Source organism: Dermacentor albipictus, chromosome 1 (genome assembly GCF_038994185.2).
Source record: "Dermacentor albipictus isolate Rhodes 1998 colony chromosome 1, USDA_Dalb.pri_finalv2, whole genome shotgun sequence".
NCBI classification, from domain to species: Eukaryota; Metazoa; Arthropoda; class Arachnida; order Ixodida; family Ixodidae; genus Dermacentor; species Dermacentor albipictus.
Genome location: NC_091821.1, coordinates 281,619,883 through 281,638,058, shown reverse-complemented (window position 1 = coordinate 281,638,058; position 18,176 = coordinate 281,619,883). Strand labels below are relative to the sequence as shown.

Here is an 18,176-nt window from a genome sequence, read left to right as displayed (position 1 = left end):
AGGGTGCCATTCGAATGTAGTGGCATACGCACGTGGCGGCTTGGCTAGTTCAACACCGTCAACGACACATTGCATTTGCCACAGTGACTCCACCTTGGCGCCGCACTCTGCGCCTGCAGCGCCTCGCGAGGACTGGCGGTTTGCATCCACAATGATGCGCGACAGCGCGTGCTCACCGGGCTCACTCATAGATGCCTTGGCAGAGGCCACTTAATACTTTGTTATTGACGGTGTTTCAAATTGACAGACGTGGATATCACAGCAGAGGTAGCGGACAAACGAAGACGCTGCCGAGACTGATCCTGCAAGCGCTGATGTTGCCCCGCTACTGACTTCAACTGAGGCTGTAGGTGCTTTGGCCCTTCTATGCCGCTACTGCGGCGCAATAGAAGGCACCGGCCTATCACTTATGGATCGTTTAGACTATGTTGAGGACTCCGTGTTTAAGCACATGGCTGCCAATAAGAAGCAGGCTACACTGCTGCACTACTTTCAGCCAAATAAATAAATGCTTTGTGTGAAGCTTCAAGTGAGTATTTACTGAGCTGCGATTGGGGCATGATCGGGGATCGTTGTTCAAAGTGCCCATTCGGTTGTGCTGCGTGCGATTGGCCTAGGCCGTGCCAACTTCGCGCGGCCGACGAAGTCTCCTATAATTAGAAGAGGTGTTGCTTAGGCTAATTGTATGCGACACAATTGACTGCAAGCTCTCGGCTGACGAAGTCGGGGCAGCCTAGGCAACCGAACGTGCACTCCAAACGATCCAGAATTGCGCCCTTGGTTAATTTATTAAATTGCGGAAGTTCTTTGATGCATTTTTTACGTGATTTTCTATATCTAATTCTGGCTATATCGAACTTTTTCGCGATCACTGCGTTCGATATTGTCACGATGATCCCATCCTCGTCGCCAGTGTCACGATGATCCCATCTTCGTCGCCAGTGTCACGATCCACCCCGGGTCGTGAACAAGGGAGGGCTTGTGGCACCCTCCGATAGACGGACGCTCCGTAGCGTGGTGGTGCTGAGCAATGACTGACCGGCGAGCAGCCGTGCTCGTCGGTGTTTATTGTGGTGCGGTGACCAATGTTGCCTGCCGAGCTTTAGCAGGCCACCGAGCTTGGCGGGCGAACCAAGATTATGCCCGAGGGGGCGTCACATACTTGTTACACCCAGCTGGGTGTAGCAAGTATGTGACCCGGGCATGATGCTGCGCAGTATTTCGGGCAACTCTCCCAGGTCCAGGGTCAGGCACAGGTAAGCGTTCGCTTTGGCGACAGGGAGGCAACCCTTCCCCTTTACTTAACGAACGGGTCGTTGCCGACGCTGCTGGGCCGAAACTGGATTGATGCACTGGGCATTCGACTGCCAGAGTACCCGGAAGCCAGCCTGCATGTGGTGTAGAGCTGCCATATCTGCCAGGAGCATCAGTGAGCCTCGCGTAATGTGGAAAGCACCCCCTGGCTGTTCCTACAGAGACCCTGGTCCCGCCTACATGTGGATTTGGGGGGCTCTGGCGGTGGTGGCGGAGCAGCCTCCCTGCACTTGGAGGACCTGCAGAGCCAGCTCGAGGAACAGCGGGAGCTGGCATCGGCACGGCTGCTGGAGCTGGAGCAGCTTCAACATGACCACAAGGAGGCCCTGAAGACGGTGCAGCGGATGCGGCTAGAGCTGCGGTCGCTGCCCGAGAGCCTGGTGGTGTGCACGGCCGAGTACAAGTGCCTGCAGAGCCAGTTCTCCGTGCTGTACAACAAGAGCATGCAACTCAAGACTCAGCTGGATGAGTGTCGCTCCTTGCTGTCGACAGCCAAAAACTCACACCTTCGCCAGATTGAGCAGATGGAAAGCGAGGAGCTGGTTGTCCAGAAGAAGCTTCGCTCGGAGGTCATCCGCCTCGAGAACAACATCGCGCAGATTCGTCGAGAGTACGAGAATCTACGCATTGAGTTCGAGGCGTCATCGGTGTCCAGCGAGCAGGCTCAGCCAATCAACCGGGAGATGCGGCACATTATAACGAGCCTGCAGAGCCGCAACAGGCAGCTCAAGAGCAAGGTTTCTTATGGCAAGCACAAGCTGTGCGAGGCCCAATCAGAGACGCAGAAGCTGAAGCAGAAGCTGGCTGCTGACCAAGGGTGCCGTCCCGGGCCTTTGCCAGAGTCGGGAGCTCCAGTTTTCGCCAGGAACTTCCGTCCTGGCCCACCCTGGTCTGCCAGACAGGTGGTGTCTCCTGCAAGCGCCTCATCTCTGCTCGTCCGCATGCCAGAAGGGGCCATGTGGCACAGACACACCGACCATGTCAGGCCTCGCCTCGGGACCTGGCCAGCACCCTCGACTGCCACTGAGTTCCAGCCCGCAGGAGGACTAGCGGCAGCACCAGTCGCTCCCAGCAGAGCACCACCTACCTCGGAGGTGGCAACCGTAGCCAGTGGTGCGGCACCCGTTGGACCGGTGTCGAGCCCAGCACCACTCGCAAGGCTGACCACTACAAACCCTCCGGATGGAGCAAGGCTGGCTCAGGCAGCACCCGGTGTTGCCACACCCGGCCCGTCAACACCGGTGCCCAAGCGGAGTACTCGACGGCGGAGGCCATCAGACCGTTACTCGCCTGGATAGCAGGCAGCGTCGACCCAGCTAGGATGGAGGCAGAGCCTCATATTGTGAACATGGACGTTTGTTCTTCATTTAACAAACAAACTGGGGGTAAGGGGGTGTAGCAAGTATGTGACACCCCCTCGGGCATAATCTTGGTTCGCCCGCCAAGCTCGGTGGCCTGCTAAAGCTCGGCAGGCAACATTGGTCACCGCACCACAATAAACACCGACGAGCACGGCTGCTCGCCGGTCAGTTATCGTTCAGCACCACCATGCTACGGAGCGTCCGTCTATCGGAGGGTGCCACAAGCCCTCCCTTGTTCACGACCCGGGGTGGATCGTGACAGTATTGAGGTTCAAATAGCTTATTTCCATGGATGCCCATTCCTGACAACTCTCTCAAGATTCCGTAATACCACGCTGTGTCATACATTTTCTCCATATCGAGGAATAATGGTAGGAAAAACTGCTTATGTACAAAAGCATCACGGATATTTCCTTCGATGCACACAAGTTGATCAGTTGTGGACCACCCTTCTCTGAAGCCACACTGATATGGATCAAGCATTTTGTTCTGTTCAAGGAAATGTATGAGTCGAAGATTAATAATTTTTTCAAAAAGCTTACAAAGGCAACCTGTGAGGGCTACCGGGTGGTAACTTGAGCCCGAGGAAGAGTCTTTACCCTTCTTCAAAACAGGGACAACAATCGCTTCTTTCCACGCAGATGGAAGGTATCTGAAAGTCCAAATAGTGTTGAAAAGTGCGAGGAGTGTCAGTTGTGTGTCAGTGTGTAAGCTGTTAATCTTGTCATACATGACTCTGTCAGGTCCCAGTGCAGAGCTCTTGCACGCAATCAAGGCAACCCTTAACTCGGCAATACTAAAAGGACAGTTATATGGCTTATTTTGTTGGCATTTACAGACAAATCCCTTACATTATTCTATTTGTTTGTAGTTCAGGAAGAATTGTGAGTAGTGGATTGAGTTTGAAACACGCTCGAAGTGCTACCCAAGAGAGTCTGCTTACTCTTCTGAGGTATTCGCTTGGTCATTCACCAGAAGCAATGGATGGATTTCTTGCCCCTTTAGCTTTCTTAAGCCATTCCACACTTTCTCGACTCCTGCGTGTATGAATCTATGCCCGAGAGCAATCTCACCCAGCTTTCTCTCTTTGCCTGACACCATGTCCACCTTCCATGGGATTTAATGAATTAAATTCTGGACTTTTACGTGCCAAAACCACTTTCTGATTATGAGGCACACCATAGTGGAGGACTCCGAAAATTTCGACCACCTGGGGTTCTTTAACGTGCACCTAAATCTAAGTAAATGGGTGTTTTCGCATTTCACCCCCCATCGAAATGTGCCTGCCGCGGCCGTCCATGCAGTTTAATGTGTTTAAATTGAATGAGATTACCTGCATTTGGCGATCTATGCAATATGCTCCATGCTTTATTCTGTCTCTTTCGCGCTACTCTACAGTCTTCGTTCCACCAGGGACCACGTCTTTTATGCGAAACACCATTCGTTAGTGGGAAAGCTTTTTGGCTGCATCAATAATAAAAGTGGTAAAATATGCGACATCATTGTCTATGTAAAATCGTTAATAAAATCTTGTGGTAAATAAGTTCGTTCTTTAAAATGCTTCTAATAAGCCAATGGTAATTTCCATAGAGGAATGTGGGGGGGGGGGGGGTTGTCATGCTGCATTATTGACTTTAAAGTTACAGGGAAGTGGTTGCTTCCAGAATGATTGTTGATAACATTCCATTCCAGGTCAGGCAGAAGAGAGGGAGAGCCAATTGCTAGATCTATCGATAAATACAAGTTTCGCTGGAGGTTGTAATAGGTGGGCACCTTCTTATTAAACAGGCACGCACCAGAAGTTGGAAGACAATTTTCAATGATTCAACCTCACATGTAACAAAGGGGGTCTCTCCCCACAATGTGTTGCGAGTGTTAAAATCACCCACGAGTACAGTTGAACCTCGCTACAACGAAACTGACGGGGCGCGCGAAAAATTTCGTTAAAGCGAAATTTCGTTGAGGCGAAAACAGGCCAAAAACACTGTCAGGTTGGACCACATAGTCCCAAAACATCATTTATTTCCAAAGAAGTCGGTCAGCTTCTTCTGCTTCTTTTTTTTTGCCACGAGTGCAGTGGCGCGGCTTTCGCACTCGGTGAACAGTTGCATCGCGACGTCGTCATCGTGAGCACCGAAAAATCTGCGGATAACATCAAAAGCATCCATCACTTTTATTGCAGGTGGTGGCGCTAAGTCCTCCGCGTCGCTGTCATCATCCGATGATGCGTCGTTGTGGCGAACGCCCTCAATTATAGCTTCGTCACTCAGCTCCTCGTGAGCTAGCACTTCACTGTCAACAGCGATGTAGTCGCCGATGTGAACATCGGCCGGCACATCTCCGGAGTCCTGAAGGGCTGCCCATGCCGCATTGGCCTCTGTGGAGGGTGGAGCAATTGTACTGCAGCCTTCCTCGTCCGACGTGGAGTTCGCTGCCAGTTGAGCATCGGAGTGAAAGCCGGCGTGCACAAAACAGTTGTAGATGATACTGCGACTGGTTGCCGTCCACGCTGCTGAGACCATCTGTACAGCCATGTACAAATCCACTTCGATTGCCCGACCGGTGTCGATGTTTAACACCAGCCGCTGAATCAGTCGCTGTCGATAAGCGCTTTTAACGCTATTGATGATACCTTGATCCAGCGGCTGGATTAAAGCCGTGCAATTCGGCGGGAAGAATCTTACTTCCACGCTTTGAAGCTGAACGTCTTCAACGTTATGCGCTGAGCAATTGTCGATGAGCAAACAAACCTTACGTTTCTTTGCCGTCATGTCACGGTCGAAAGCGGTTAGCCACTCTTTGAAAACGGCCCGTGTCATCCAAGACTTCTTATTGGCAACATATTTGACGGGCAGGCTCTTGCCACCTTTGAAGCACCGCGGCTTCGCACTTTTGCCTATCACCAGTGGGCAGCGCTTGTCAGACCTGTCCATGTTGCAGCACAGGAGCACAGTCACACGCTTTTTGCTATGCTTCCCTCCGCTGCATGGCTGGCCCTTCATGTGAAGCGTCTTGGAGGGGAGGAGCTCGAAGAAAAGTCCCGTTTCATCGGCATTGTATATGTCTGATGTGGCATATTTCTCCATTAATTCCGGCACAGTAGCTGATGCCCAAGCAGATGCAGCGTCGGCGTCTGATGAGGCCGACTCCCCACACAGCACTTTAGCGATGATTTCATGCCTGGCCTTAAAACGGGTCAGCCACCCTGAGCTGGCTTTGAAATCATTGATGCCCAGCATACAGGCATAGCCAAGTGCCTTTTGCTGCAACATGTTTCCGCTGACCGGCATCTTCTTTGCGCGCACGTCGAGGAACCACGTGTACAGAGCCTTCTCAAGGTCCTCATGAGCCGCTTGCGTCAGCTTTTTCCGCTTCGCGGATGTCCCCGAAGAAAGAGCTTGCGCTATCGCGTCTTTCGACTTCAAGATCGTTGACAGCGTGCTCTGTGAGATGCCGAAGTCCGCTGCAACATCTCCCTTTTTCCTGCCACTGGATGCCGCGCTGATAATCCGTGCCTTCTCTTCAAGCGAGAGGAACTTCCGCTTTCTAGATGAAGTCGCCATGCTCGCATTCATTACAGCGCACTAGCAGCACAAGCACGAGTGAAAAAAACTAGGGCAAACGCGCTGCTGTTGCCAGGCTGCTGCGTCCTTTGGCAACGGATTGGTTGCGGCTCTGAATTGGATTGGAAGAAAACGGGAGCTTGCCCCCGCGCCTTGTCGCAAGGCAGCCAGCCCGATAGTCATCAACACCAAGCTATGGCGGTGATCATGTGCGTTTCAGTGAGTGGATTAGTTTGGTCCAGCGAATGTTTAGCGAAACAAAGCAGCGTGGGCCTATGGAAGTACATAGATGGGCGGCGATATGCTTGTTTTATTGTAAGATATATTTTTAAATCGAGCTTCGCATAGCAAAAATTTCGTTGAAGCGGAAACGCGCCCCAAAAATGGTTCGTTGTGATGAGAAATTTGTTCCATTACTTTGTATAGCGAGCTGACGGGGAATTGGAAATATTTCGTTGAAGCGAAAATTTCGTTGAAGCGACGTTCGTTGTAGCGGGGTTCGACTGTATGTAGGGTTCCAGCATTTGATCTGTGAGGTTATAGAAACCTGTTTTATGCGAAGCATATTACTAGAGCTCAACCCAGCTCCTCAGGCGCGGCGGTGTCGCCTTCAATACCACGTGACACCGAGACGTCACGACAGAGGAGAAACGGGGCTCCAACTCGCGGCGTCGCTTGCGGCGTCGCGGCGGTACATAAGCAGCTGCGCTTGCCTCTGCTAGACACTCACGAGGCGAGATGCCTCTTGGAGACAGAGCTGCTCGTTGGAATGAGAAGCGAAGGTTGCGGCGTGCTACAGAGACTGTTTCTAGGTGGCTTTGCTACGGCGCAGCGACTACGCGCCCCGCATCGGACGCGGTGAGCGTCGAGCAACGCAGCGTTTGGCGCGACAACGAAATGTGCGCCTGAGCAAGCACGGCACGCCTGAGCCGACGCCGACGACACCGGCTTTTCTGCGACACGAGCTCCTTAACGCTGTCGTGTTAAAAGAAAGGCTAGTATGCTTCGCATCCTGGGCTTAACCTTAGCTAAGCCACAGCCAGTTTTTTTCTGAGGCGATAGCTGGGTGGTATATATAAAGAGCAGACAGTAACCAAATATTAAAAAGAACTGGCCGCACTGACACTGCCTCAAGGGGTGTCTAAAGGGGCAAGTTGTGCAAGAAACACTCTTGACGATGACTATGGCTACACCACCTGATGAGATGTTAGCCTCATCACGGTTTTTCTGAAAAGTGACATTGTGTAAGAAAGTTAGTGTGTGTAGATTTTAGGTGTGTTTCTTGGACACACAGCACTTTTGGACTTAGTTTACGATGAAGTTCTTTAACATCATTTAGATTGTGCGAGTCCCCCTGACATTCCACAGCAATATTTGTGTGTCCAGGATCATGCTGTGTGTCTAATGTATGAAAGCTGACAACCTACAAAGCCCTTTTCATGTCCTGTGATGCAGGGTTTCTCTCAAGCAATCAAGAGATTCCCACCACTCCTTAAGTGCTTGCTGCACTGTCTGGCTAGAAGAAGTGTCCATCGCATCTTCAGGGGCATTGGACACCTGCTCTTTCGAGTGGTTTGTTCACCTTGGAGACATGGCCTTGGCAGACAAGACTGGACGCCACCAACCCAGTAGTCGATGGCCTGTCTTCTGGGATCGCGGAGTAGTGCTGGCTACAGCCGTTAGGAGGGCGGATGGCATCGCCGCTCACTCACTGTGTGTGGTTAGGAAAGACACCGGGGGCAGTTGTGGCACTGCCCCCTGACGTGCCACTTAGGCAACGCTGTTCTTTGGCAGGTATGCTACCCGTCTTGCCTCCTTCGACAATATTGCTGCATTATCTTCGTCGTGTCGAAATCCTGCATTGACCCTCCCAACAAACCAGAACTTACTTGATGTTCACGTCGACGGTGTCCCTTTGACGACGTTAATAGATACTGGAGCCCAGGTGTCCATAATGAGTTCTAACCTCCATCGTCAACTGAGGAAAGTTCTCACGCTTCCTACTCTCGAGCCATACACGTGGCTGATGGCGACACTGTTGACGTCACTGGAATGTGCACTACCCGTATAAGTACCGCCGACCGCCATGTTCCTGTTCTTTTTACAGTGCTAACCAATTGTCCTCACGACCTAATCCTCGGACTCAACTTTCTTACGGTGCATTCAGCTTTGATCGACTGTTCTGCCGGTACCCTTTGACTCGAACTTCCTCTACTCGTGCATATTCGTGACGAACTGCCGAACAACTTTAGTACGACCGCCTTCGTCCGCCTGTCGCCTAAAGCCTTGACTTTCATCGATTTGATATCGTCTTTTCCTGTGCCCGATGTTCATTACGTCGCCACACCTGTTCCTGATATCCTTTTAATGCGCAACATAACTGTGCCCCACTCCGTCATCACCGTCGCCAATAACCGGACATGCCTCCCCATTGTCAATTTTGGCCTGACAAAGGAAGTTCTACCCAAAGGCATATCGGTTGCAATGCTCCGTGCTATCGGAGATGACCACGTCACGACGTTTTCCGTAGACCTCTGCTCCGATTCTTCACCATGTCCACAGGATGTTATTTGCTCTGACACAACATTTCGTCCCATGATTGCTGCGGACCTATTGCTAGAACAAGCAGCAGCTCTGTGTCGCCTTTTGGTTTCCTACCACAACATCTTCGACCTCAACAATTGCCAATTGGGCCAGACTTCAATTGTTAAGCATCACATAAATACTGGTGATGCCAGTCCTATTGATCGCCAGCCATATCGAGTTTCTGCTTCAGAGCATAAGGTTATTCAAGATGAAGTGAACAAGATGCTTGCCAAAGGTATTGTTGAACCTTCGTCAAGCCCTTGGGCGTCGCCCGTGGTGCTTGTTAAAAAGAAAGATGGCACATGGCGTTTCTGCGTAGGTTATCATCACCTAAACCGCATTACCAAGGTAGACGTTTACCCCTTGCCTCGGATTGACGACGTTTGCTTTGTTTGCTTTAATTTTTGTTGTGTTAATGTGGGCCAGGAAGTTCAGTTTCTGCTCAAAAGGTACGCCTAAAAATTTTTAGTCTTCTTTGACCAGCAGTGTTGTACCATCCAATGTCAGAACTGGATCGCAGTGTAACCCTCGCTTCTGGGAGAACAGAACTATAATAGTTTTGTGGGTTAAAAAATGGAAACCATTTTTGTCAGCCTATGGTATGAGATTATCTATCGTTATTTGTAGTTGTCCATCGCATGTGGGTAGATTTGAGGTGGAGCAAGCCACTTGCAAATCGTCGACAAATATTGAGTGCATAACTGAGGGTGGGATGATTTTATTAATAGAATTCATTTTGACCATGAAGGGTGTCATGCTCAGAATGCAACCTTATGGAACACCATTTTCTTGTGTAAACGTGCGCGAAAATATTGTGCCGAGATGTACTTGAAATGTTCTATTCGACATTAAATCACATAGACAATTTAGCATTCTGCCACGAATTCCCAGGTCAGCCAGGTCTCTCAAGATTCCATATCGCCACATCATATCATACGCATTTTCTAAATCGAATAAAACAGTGAGACAGTATTGTTTATGTAGAAACGCGTCATGTATTTCCTGCTCTAGTCGCACGAGATGGTCAGTGGTGGAGCAGCCCTGTTTGTATCCGCACTGGTGCATGTCTATTAGGCGTCGTGTTTCAAGGATGAATGTGAGTCTTATGTTTATGATGCTCTCATAGAATTTGGCTAGACAGCTTGTTAATGCAATGGGTCTATAGTTGCTAGGGGATGTTGCGGGTTTACCAGATTTTAGAAAAGGCACTACTACAGCATTTTTCCAATCTGTAGGCATTACCCCGGACTCCCATATCTTGTTGAAAAATTTAAGAAGTGCCTCTACCGATGCTTGAGATAAGTGTGCCAGCAGTGTGTAGTGGATATGGATTTAGACTTGTTGCAGTTTTTCTACCGGCAGAAAGAACTCTCTTCCTGTATTGTGAGGGGGGTCATTATACAATGAATTTAAAAACCCAATGGTGGGTAGTGTCTGTTTCTCCACGAACTCTTTATAGTTTAAGAATGTATTTGAGTAGTTTGCTGAGCTGGAGACGTTGTAAAAGTGTTCGCCTAATAAATTGGGCTGGTCCTGTAGTGTTGCTTGTATGCCTGGACATGCAAGTAGTGGTATTGTGTATGATGAGTACTCTCCTTTAAATTTCCTCACCTGGTCCCACATTTGTTTTGATGTAACCATAGTATTAACTGAACATATGTATTTTTGCCATGATAATTTCTCCGCCTGTCTTCGAAGAAATTGCGCTTTGGCCTATTTGAACTTTAACTGTTTCATTGCCACGCCTATTCAAATCCATCACCAGTGAACGATGGTTTAGATCGCCGATTTCGATATGTTGGAGCCATTTCTTATCTGCTTAAGGCCATACAGTAGTTAGTACAGGTACTAAACTTTCAGAATCAGTTTAAATTTTCCCGTTCCGGAGAGGTTGTGATTTTTGACCGACCTTTTTGCGAACTAATGTGCATATGTTGAAGCGAATGAAGGCGTGGCTGTCACCTTCTGCCGCGCTCAAGAAACAAGCATGCCGCTCCTGATTGCACTGCACTAGCATCAAAATTTTGTAATCAAATGACTCCCAGCAAGTTCAGAATTAAGTTGTATCACTGGCCTTGCCCTCCGACAGTGCTGAACGGTGATAATTAACTGAAAATGAAGCCGGCTGTTCACTAGTGAGCTTTGGTTTGGAGTCTGAGTCATTTGATCCCGCTGAAGTGTATTTCTGAAGGTCTGCCACATGTCTAACATTTCAACCAGTTTTTGAGAGTTTTGGTTTCCATTCTCTTGTAAAATCCAGGCAAGGGGTGCTTATTGAAAGTTATCGAAAGTAGCTCCCATGGCGTCCTCCCGCGCGGCTGTGTCGTGAGCAAAGCGTCGTGCTCGAAACTATGTGGCACCCGCACTTCAATTTAGTGACGAGGACTCGAGTTATGATTCCAAAGATGACAGCAAAGCAGATTCAAGCTCTGACGATGACAATGTTTTGAGTCAGCATGAGACATCTGCAGCTGGTCAACGGCAAGTGTCCTTTACAGCCTTGAGCAGTCTCCTTCCTTGTGCGTGCTTATCTGCTGATCTTTTTGCTCGACCTGGGAGCTATACTGATTATGTTCAGAGTACGTACTTCACTTGGTTACGATGTGCTTCCATCAGCAGCAAAGAAACTTCCGTTCAAGCCAAGAAGGTCGCTTATAGCACATCTCAGCTCAGCACTATGGATCAGCGGAAGACAGCTTACAATGGTGTGGGATTTCTTTCTACTCTTCTTCTAGGTAGAGGTGACCAAAACAATCTGCACAAATGCAAACAGATATGCTTGGATGCATAGTCTTGTAGTTGCCCAGCTATGCTGAGAGCAATCGGTCCTGGAAGAGGTGCATGAATTTAGACGAACTAGTGAAGTATTCCATGGACTTCTCACCAAATCATCCTCAGAAGATGCTAAAAAGGCGGAACTGGAAAATGTGTTATGAGGACCACAAAGTCAAACAAACACCAGACGTTTTGTACAAAAAGTGCGGAGTGCACCTATGCTTCACATAATCCAGGAATTGCTTCACTGCATGGCATGAGCAATCAACTGGTCTTAGTTTTTTTTTTTTTTTTTGTATCCGAAGAACGGCGGCGTAATGAGCATTTATTTTTTCAGACACTATTCCTGGGTTATTTATCTTTGAAATGTATATTCTGAATTTCCTTTGATATTAATATTTTTGTAGACATCATGTTTTTTTGTTGTTATTTTTATCAACTGGCAGCAAAAATAGCGCTTTCTACAATTTTTGTTCTCCCCAATAAAATTTTTTTTGTTTGGCAACGTGTGTTTTTGGAAATAGCATTTCATTATGTACAACATGCTATGCTGCAAGGTGCACTGGAATATTATTTGTAGTAATAAATTATATTTTTCCAAGACCTATAAAGAAACGAACATTTTCTCGTGGTAACGAACGAGTTAAAAGGTTGCTATAGGTAGGGTACCTCTGTAGGATTCCCCAGGCCTTATTTTGTTCTTTAGCTTCAGTACACTTGCTTGTCCACCAGGCATTCAGCTTTTTGCGCACAATACCATATGACTGGGGTATTGCCTTTTCTGCCACTGAGGTTATGACCTCAGTGACTTTTTTGTTATGTTCATGAACGCTTCGTTTTGTCGAAAAGAAAGCTTCCAGTTTCACATTCTCCGTAAAAACCGACCAGTCAGCGAGCTCTAATTTCCACCGGCGTGGCCTAGTGCCTAAGCTTGGTGGTCATGATAAGAGTTTGATGACTGCATGTAAGTGAACACTACCATATGACGTGTCAAGGGCTTCCCATTTAAGATAATTAAGAAAAGATAGTGAGCAAAAAGCTAAATCTAAACAAATAAAAGTGTGGGAAATCGGTGAAAAGTACGTCGGTGCACGTGAGTTAAAAAGGCAGATCTTCAACGAGCAGCCCTCTGTGGTCAGTTTTGACACTGCCCCAAGGAGTACAATGAGCATTTAAATCTCCTACTAAAACAAATGGCTCCAGTAATTGACCTGTTAAATTTTATAAGTGTTTAGTAGTAAAATGGGTGTGGGGTGGTATATACAGTGAACAAATGGTGATGGTTTTGCGAGACAGAATGGTGACAGCTGCAGCCTCAAAAAATGTATTCAATTGGACATTTCGGGTAGGAGTGCCGCCCTGCATGACTATAGCAACTCCACCTGACAAGCGGCTGGAATATTAGCGGTCTCTTGAAACAATGGCGAAACCTTTGATAATTTGACAATTTTTTTTTTTTAACCGAGATTCATTTCCTAAAGACACACTGCAACTGGCTAAAAGATGTTGATGTCTTTGATGTCACCTATATTGTGTATGAGACCTCGGCAATTCTAGTGTACAATCAAAGCCATGGTTGTAAAATGAGAAATGTACTGATGTGTGTGAACTTAAAAATTAAAGGCAACATGCATTAGAGAACAATACTCATTTGATGGACGGTAACCATTCAGGTGACGTCTCCCTTTTTCGGCGCAGTTACACTTGTGCTTCATGGAGTAATCAAAAGAATGCTCTTCCTTTGGCATCGATGACTCCAGGGTTTTGGGATTGACCTCCATCGCCTTCTCTGAGGCGCTGGATGATGGAGAGCCAGGCGCCAAGACACACATCTCGGGCCTTGGTGTTCGGTTTAGTCTTAGGACCTGTGGAAGAGCTGTCTGCAGGGCCATGTTGGATGATGGTGGAGCAGCACTAGCTGCTGCCACCAAGGGGGGGATGGAGTTGCTACGGGACCACTTACTGTGACCTCTGTAGACTCCTGAGACCGATGTGGTACTGGCCCTTGCTGCACCACATTGGCATATCTCATTTGAGGTAAGAGTGAAAGCCTCTTTCTCACTTTGAAAAACAATTTCTTCTCTTTTACTGTGAGGGCAATTACCTCCTCCTCCATCTTCCAACAGGGACATGATCGTGAATATGCCGGATGATCCCCTTTGCAGTTTACCCAGCATGTGAGAGCGTTACAGTTTTCAGACAGATGGTCGTTGGCACTGCACTTCGCGCATGTTCCTTTGCCTCTACATGATTGTGATGCATGGCCAAACCCCTGGCACTTGAAGCACCACCTTCGGTTTGGTATATATGGTCCAACATTGATCTTTAGATATCCTGCATCAAGAGCAGTAGGGAAAATGCTAGTATCAAATGTAAGAATCACACGTTTGGTGGGGAGTTGTTCATCGTTTCTCCGGATTACAATTCTTTGAACTTTGACCACATTTTGTCCTTTGAACCCTTCGAGGAGGTCTTTATCACTCAAGTTGAGAAAATCATCCTCTTGAGTTAATACCCGTGCAGGTGTTTAGGGAGCAATGGGGAGAAATCGTGACTTTGACTTCATCAATACGGGCGAGACCTGACAGCTTTTGCACTTGGTTTTTGTTTCTCAATTCTATTAGGAGGTTTCTGCTGGTGATTTTCGAGGCTTTGTATTTTTCACAAATTTTTTCTATGAGGCATTTCACCACCAAGAACGGGGATAGCTTACACATACTTGCTGTTCCTTCACTACGCAAGATGTGGTATCATGGAAAGTTGTCTAGGGCAGTTCGGTGGGTAAATTGAAAAGCTGCCATAACATGGTTTCAAAATATGGCGACGGTGGTGGCTACCCACCACCGAGCCCAAAAAGGGGAGGCTACAGGTTCTGAGAAACCTGCAGATTCCAGCTATGCACTGCCACCATAACCTAATATATATACCAAAGATTGGATAAATTACGCATGGTTAACCCTTGCTTCCAGGAAATTCGGAATAAGAACAAATGAAAAAAAGACAGGAAAGATGAAAAGGCAACTGCCAATTTCCTTCAGGTGGGTCAGTCTGGAGGTGCCAGACTGACCCAGCCTTTCCTCCGTATCTTAACCGTATCTCGGGAAAGGTATCCCCCTTTCCCGAGATACGGTTAAGCCATGCACGGCTACATGCAGGAGGGTCCAACCCTCGTGTTCTCGGGTACGTGGTGTTGCAACACACCGAACATCTGCTTACGCAAACGGCCCTGCGGGGTACAGAAATTATTCCTAAATAAATACTTTTATGATACACTTTTATTTAACAGAGCAGAACCAAAAAATGTTTTGGCAGAAGTATTTTTTTAAAAATGCTTTACGCAGTACAGTGAAAAGTCATGAATATTATCAGAAAAATGTGCGATGATTGAGCGTGGTGCATCTGGGACACTTGACATACCCATAGCCAAATATTTAGAAGCTGCTTCTTTCTTTTTCTTATCATTAACAGTTGCATTGAATGTCACCACGCTTCAAGAACAGCAGCAGATGAAACCAAACAGCAGTTGATCTATATGTGAAAAACATTTAAACACTGCCAACTAATTCCACTTGCATGAAATACCGCTTTCAAGCTTCTTGAGGAAATAAAAAAATGTCCGAACACATATTTGAACATAAAGAAAGAGTATACTTGTACAGCTGGCTTCTTTAAGCCTCAGGCCATGACAAAAAGCAAGTGCCGACTGTGAAAAGGTTCGTTAAAAGATTAAAAAAGGGTGTTAGCAGGACTAATTGATGGTGCATGTGTTGGTGGATGTGTGAGCACACATTGAAGGGAGGTGAGCGCATGAAGGTATGACAGAGCATGGAAATTAGGATGCTTCACACTCCTAGGCTGCCAACATGGAGTAGCCAATACATTTATGCAGAGCAATCATGAGGTTGAGTGAAGAAAATGTACCTTATGTAAACCAACAGCTTGTTGCCCAGAAGCACCTGGCTGTCAGTGAGCTGCTGGCCAGAATCCAGGGCTTGCCACAGCACTGCCATCAGTTCCTGCATTGCAGTGGGAACACCAAGACTGAGAAAATGTTGCTCAACAAGCAGGTAAAATTACGATAACCAATGGTTAGGAGTGGGAACTTTCGTCAAAAACAAGCTACTCTTGATACATCCAAAGGTTACTACACAAGATACTGTAACCATGCATACCTGCCAACTCTCTCAAATTTTTTTGTGAAGCGAAGAAATTTGACCTCGTTTTAGGATTTTATGAGGGTTGCATTAAGTTTTATGAAAAACGGATTTCGTTTGCAAAAGTGTATCACACATCTGTCTCTATACGTTCCATTGCAAGTCTTTTGACAGTGAAAAAATGTAAGACGGATCCTTGCTTCAAGCAAGTTTATTCAACCCAAGTTGTTGAAGCAGGTGAAATTGGCAACAGCTAAACACTGAAATATCATTGTGGTCAAGAAACAGTTTGTCACTTGTCAGTATTTGCTGTTTCAAGTTTGCTGCTGCTTAGTGTGCTGCGTCACAAGTTAAATCCTCATTACTCAAGTTCATATGTACCCCTGAAAAGACTGCATGCCATCACCCTCCTACTTTCCCCCTTTCCACCTCCCGCAAGATTTTATGAATTGTAAAGTTCATAGGTTCGCAGGTATGACAATGATGTCCAAAAGTAGCCACTATACTGTTTCTCACATGATCATGATTGCTTTTTATAGCTGTTGCATCTCATCCCCCCAAAATCAACTGTTATGAAAAATTGCCTGTAAGTGAACACCAAAGAAAGATAACCAATGACCAGAAGCAGTTAAATGTACGTACTAAAAGCCTGCAGCTATTTTACGACTGTTACACAGACGGCATGATGAAGAAAAATACAAAATTCAGTTATTATGCAGCACATCATGCAAAATCGAAAGAAAAAAAACAACAACTTGTATGAGCTTGCAGCATCACAGCTTAATTTCCAGCTAAGCTATTTCCTTTGGGCAGTTGTATTAAGAATTTTTAATACCTGAAATTAGGCCGCACACTTTAAAACTTTGCTTCCATGTGACCCATGACCTCATATTCTGCAAACTGAAATTCAGTGTTACATTTATTGCTAGCAGAACATCAGAAAAATGTGCATATAATGCTTGTACAATGCTTTCGAGCGGTGCAATAAAGTAGACTTTCATTTATTCAACTTCAACTAATTCACTCTAAAACTGGTACATCTCAACATAGAAAGGAAGAAACAATCTGAGCCAGCCAGATGAAAGAACAGAGCTCTGACTTCCAAGTGGTTTATTGGCAAGTTGCACGAAATATATAGCCACAAGAAAGCATCGGGACATGTTGTCACAACACTTCACAAAATGTCACACCAATAGAAGACTACACCATCATGAGTCACAGAACGTGCAATTCTGTAATGGTTGGTTAAACTGATTAAGAAATCTTTCTTCCTGGAAAGATAGGCACAAAGCTCGCTAACACACGTGCTGCCAGCCCTTGCGGTAAGATAAGCTTCAATAATCTCCCACGTAAGTTGTGATCGGTGCTTTTTTAGCACTCCACACCGATAAAAATTCGGCTTGCACTTAGGAATTCACTGTCACGACTGTGGATGTAAGCCTGTGGATGTAAGACTGTGGATGTTCTGGCTATCGAATGTGACATGAAGTCGGCGCTGGCATGCAACAAGGATCTACTGTTGACTACGGTGTGTGGCATTTGGAATGCGAAGAAGTTGCTCGCCAGCACTGCTGCGACCGCGAAGAGATGTCGGCTACGAGGTTTGACTTTTCACCATCGTTGCCTCTGTTGTTGCCGAAGTTTCGACTAGAGACAGTGATGAGGACGACACGGAAAGTGACAGCACGGGTGACTCAGGCCTGACAGTGGCAGAAGCTGCGCGTTACGTCAGCCTCATGAATGCAATTGCCGCGACGAGAACAGCACCCTGCAATGAAAAAGGCGCCCCACGACTTCTGCAGCACTACCGCCCGCGTGCATGGAGAACATGAAATGCGTACAAGCAAACTGTTTCGTTTAGGCTGCATACGAAACGCCATCGTGTGACTTTGAAAGCATTAGTGTAAAATTCTGTGCACGGGTACTGGGAGCCAGACCTTTTCAGCTGAACCGCACTCAACTTTCTCTCAGGTGTTGTTTAGTACTATTTACCAATGATGCAACTGTTCGTGTTGTCTTGAGATTAATTTTCAATATGCAACATCATTCAGTGTAAGAGTGGCACCATCTGCAGAGACAATGTAACTAGGAAATAAATTTTTTTTCCACTCTGCTATAACTAAAGTCAACAGCCATTTCTGCTCTAATCTTGAAAGTATACAGAGATGCTAACAGACTCATATAAGGCTGCCCTTTAAAACTTTATTTAGATTATGCACAACCATGCGTGCTCCGAAGCAACCTAGTTATTTGTGCATAACGTCACTTGAGCATTAGATTATTCATAATTTGTAATATGCAATGCAATGACAGAAACTTGGTAATATAGCGAATACTGGGATGTCAACATTGTTTCATATTGAAAGCAAGAAGGCTCATCATTATTCAAAAACTATTGAAAAAATATTCAGTATTTGATTGAC

The 18,176-nt window shown here is 46.8% G+C and overlaps 2 protein-coding genes across 5 annotated transcripts in view; both read right to left on the bottom strand.

Moving 5' to 3' along the window:
• Vps8 (vacuolar protein sorting 8) overlaps positions 1-18,176 on the bottom strand; it is a 962,017-nt gene that overhangs the window by 525,752 nt on the left and 418,089 nt on the right. For all 4 annotated transcript variants that reach the window (XM_070531351.1, XM_070531354.1, XM_070531353.1 and 1 more), the window contains one exon: positions 15,521-15,615. In XM_070531351.1, coding sequence (XP_070387452.1) covers positions 15,521-15,615 — 95 coding nt within the window. The remainder of the gene's footprint in view (positions 1-15,520; positions 15,616-18,176) is intronic.
• Positions 4,573-6,736, bottom strand: LOC139057080 (tigger transposable element-derived protein 6-like). The gene has a single exon (XM_070534868.1). The coding sequence runs from the start codon at positions 6,248-6,250 to the stop codon at positions 4,691-4,693; it is 1,560 nt and encodes a 519-aa protein (XP_070390969.1). The 5' UTR covers positions 6,251-6,736; the 3' UTR covers positions 4,573-4,690.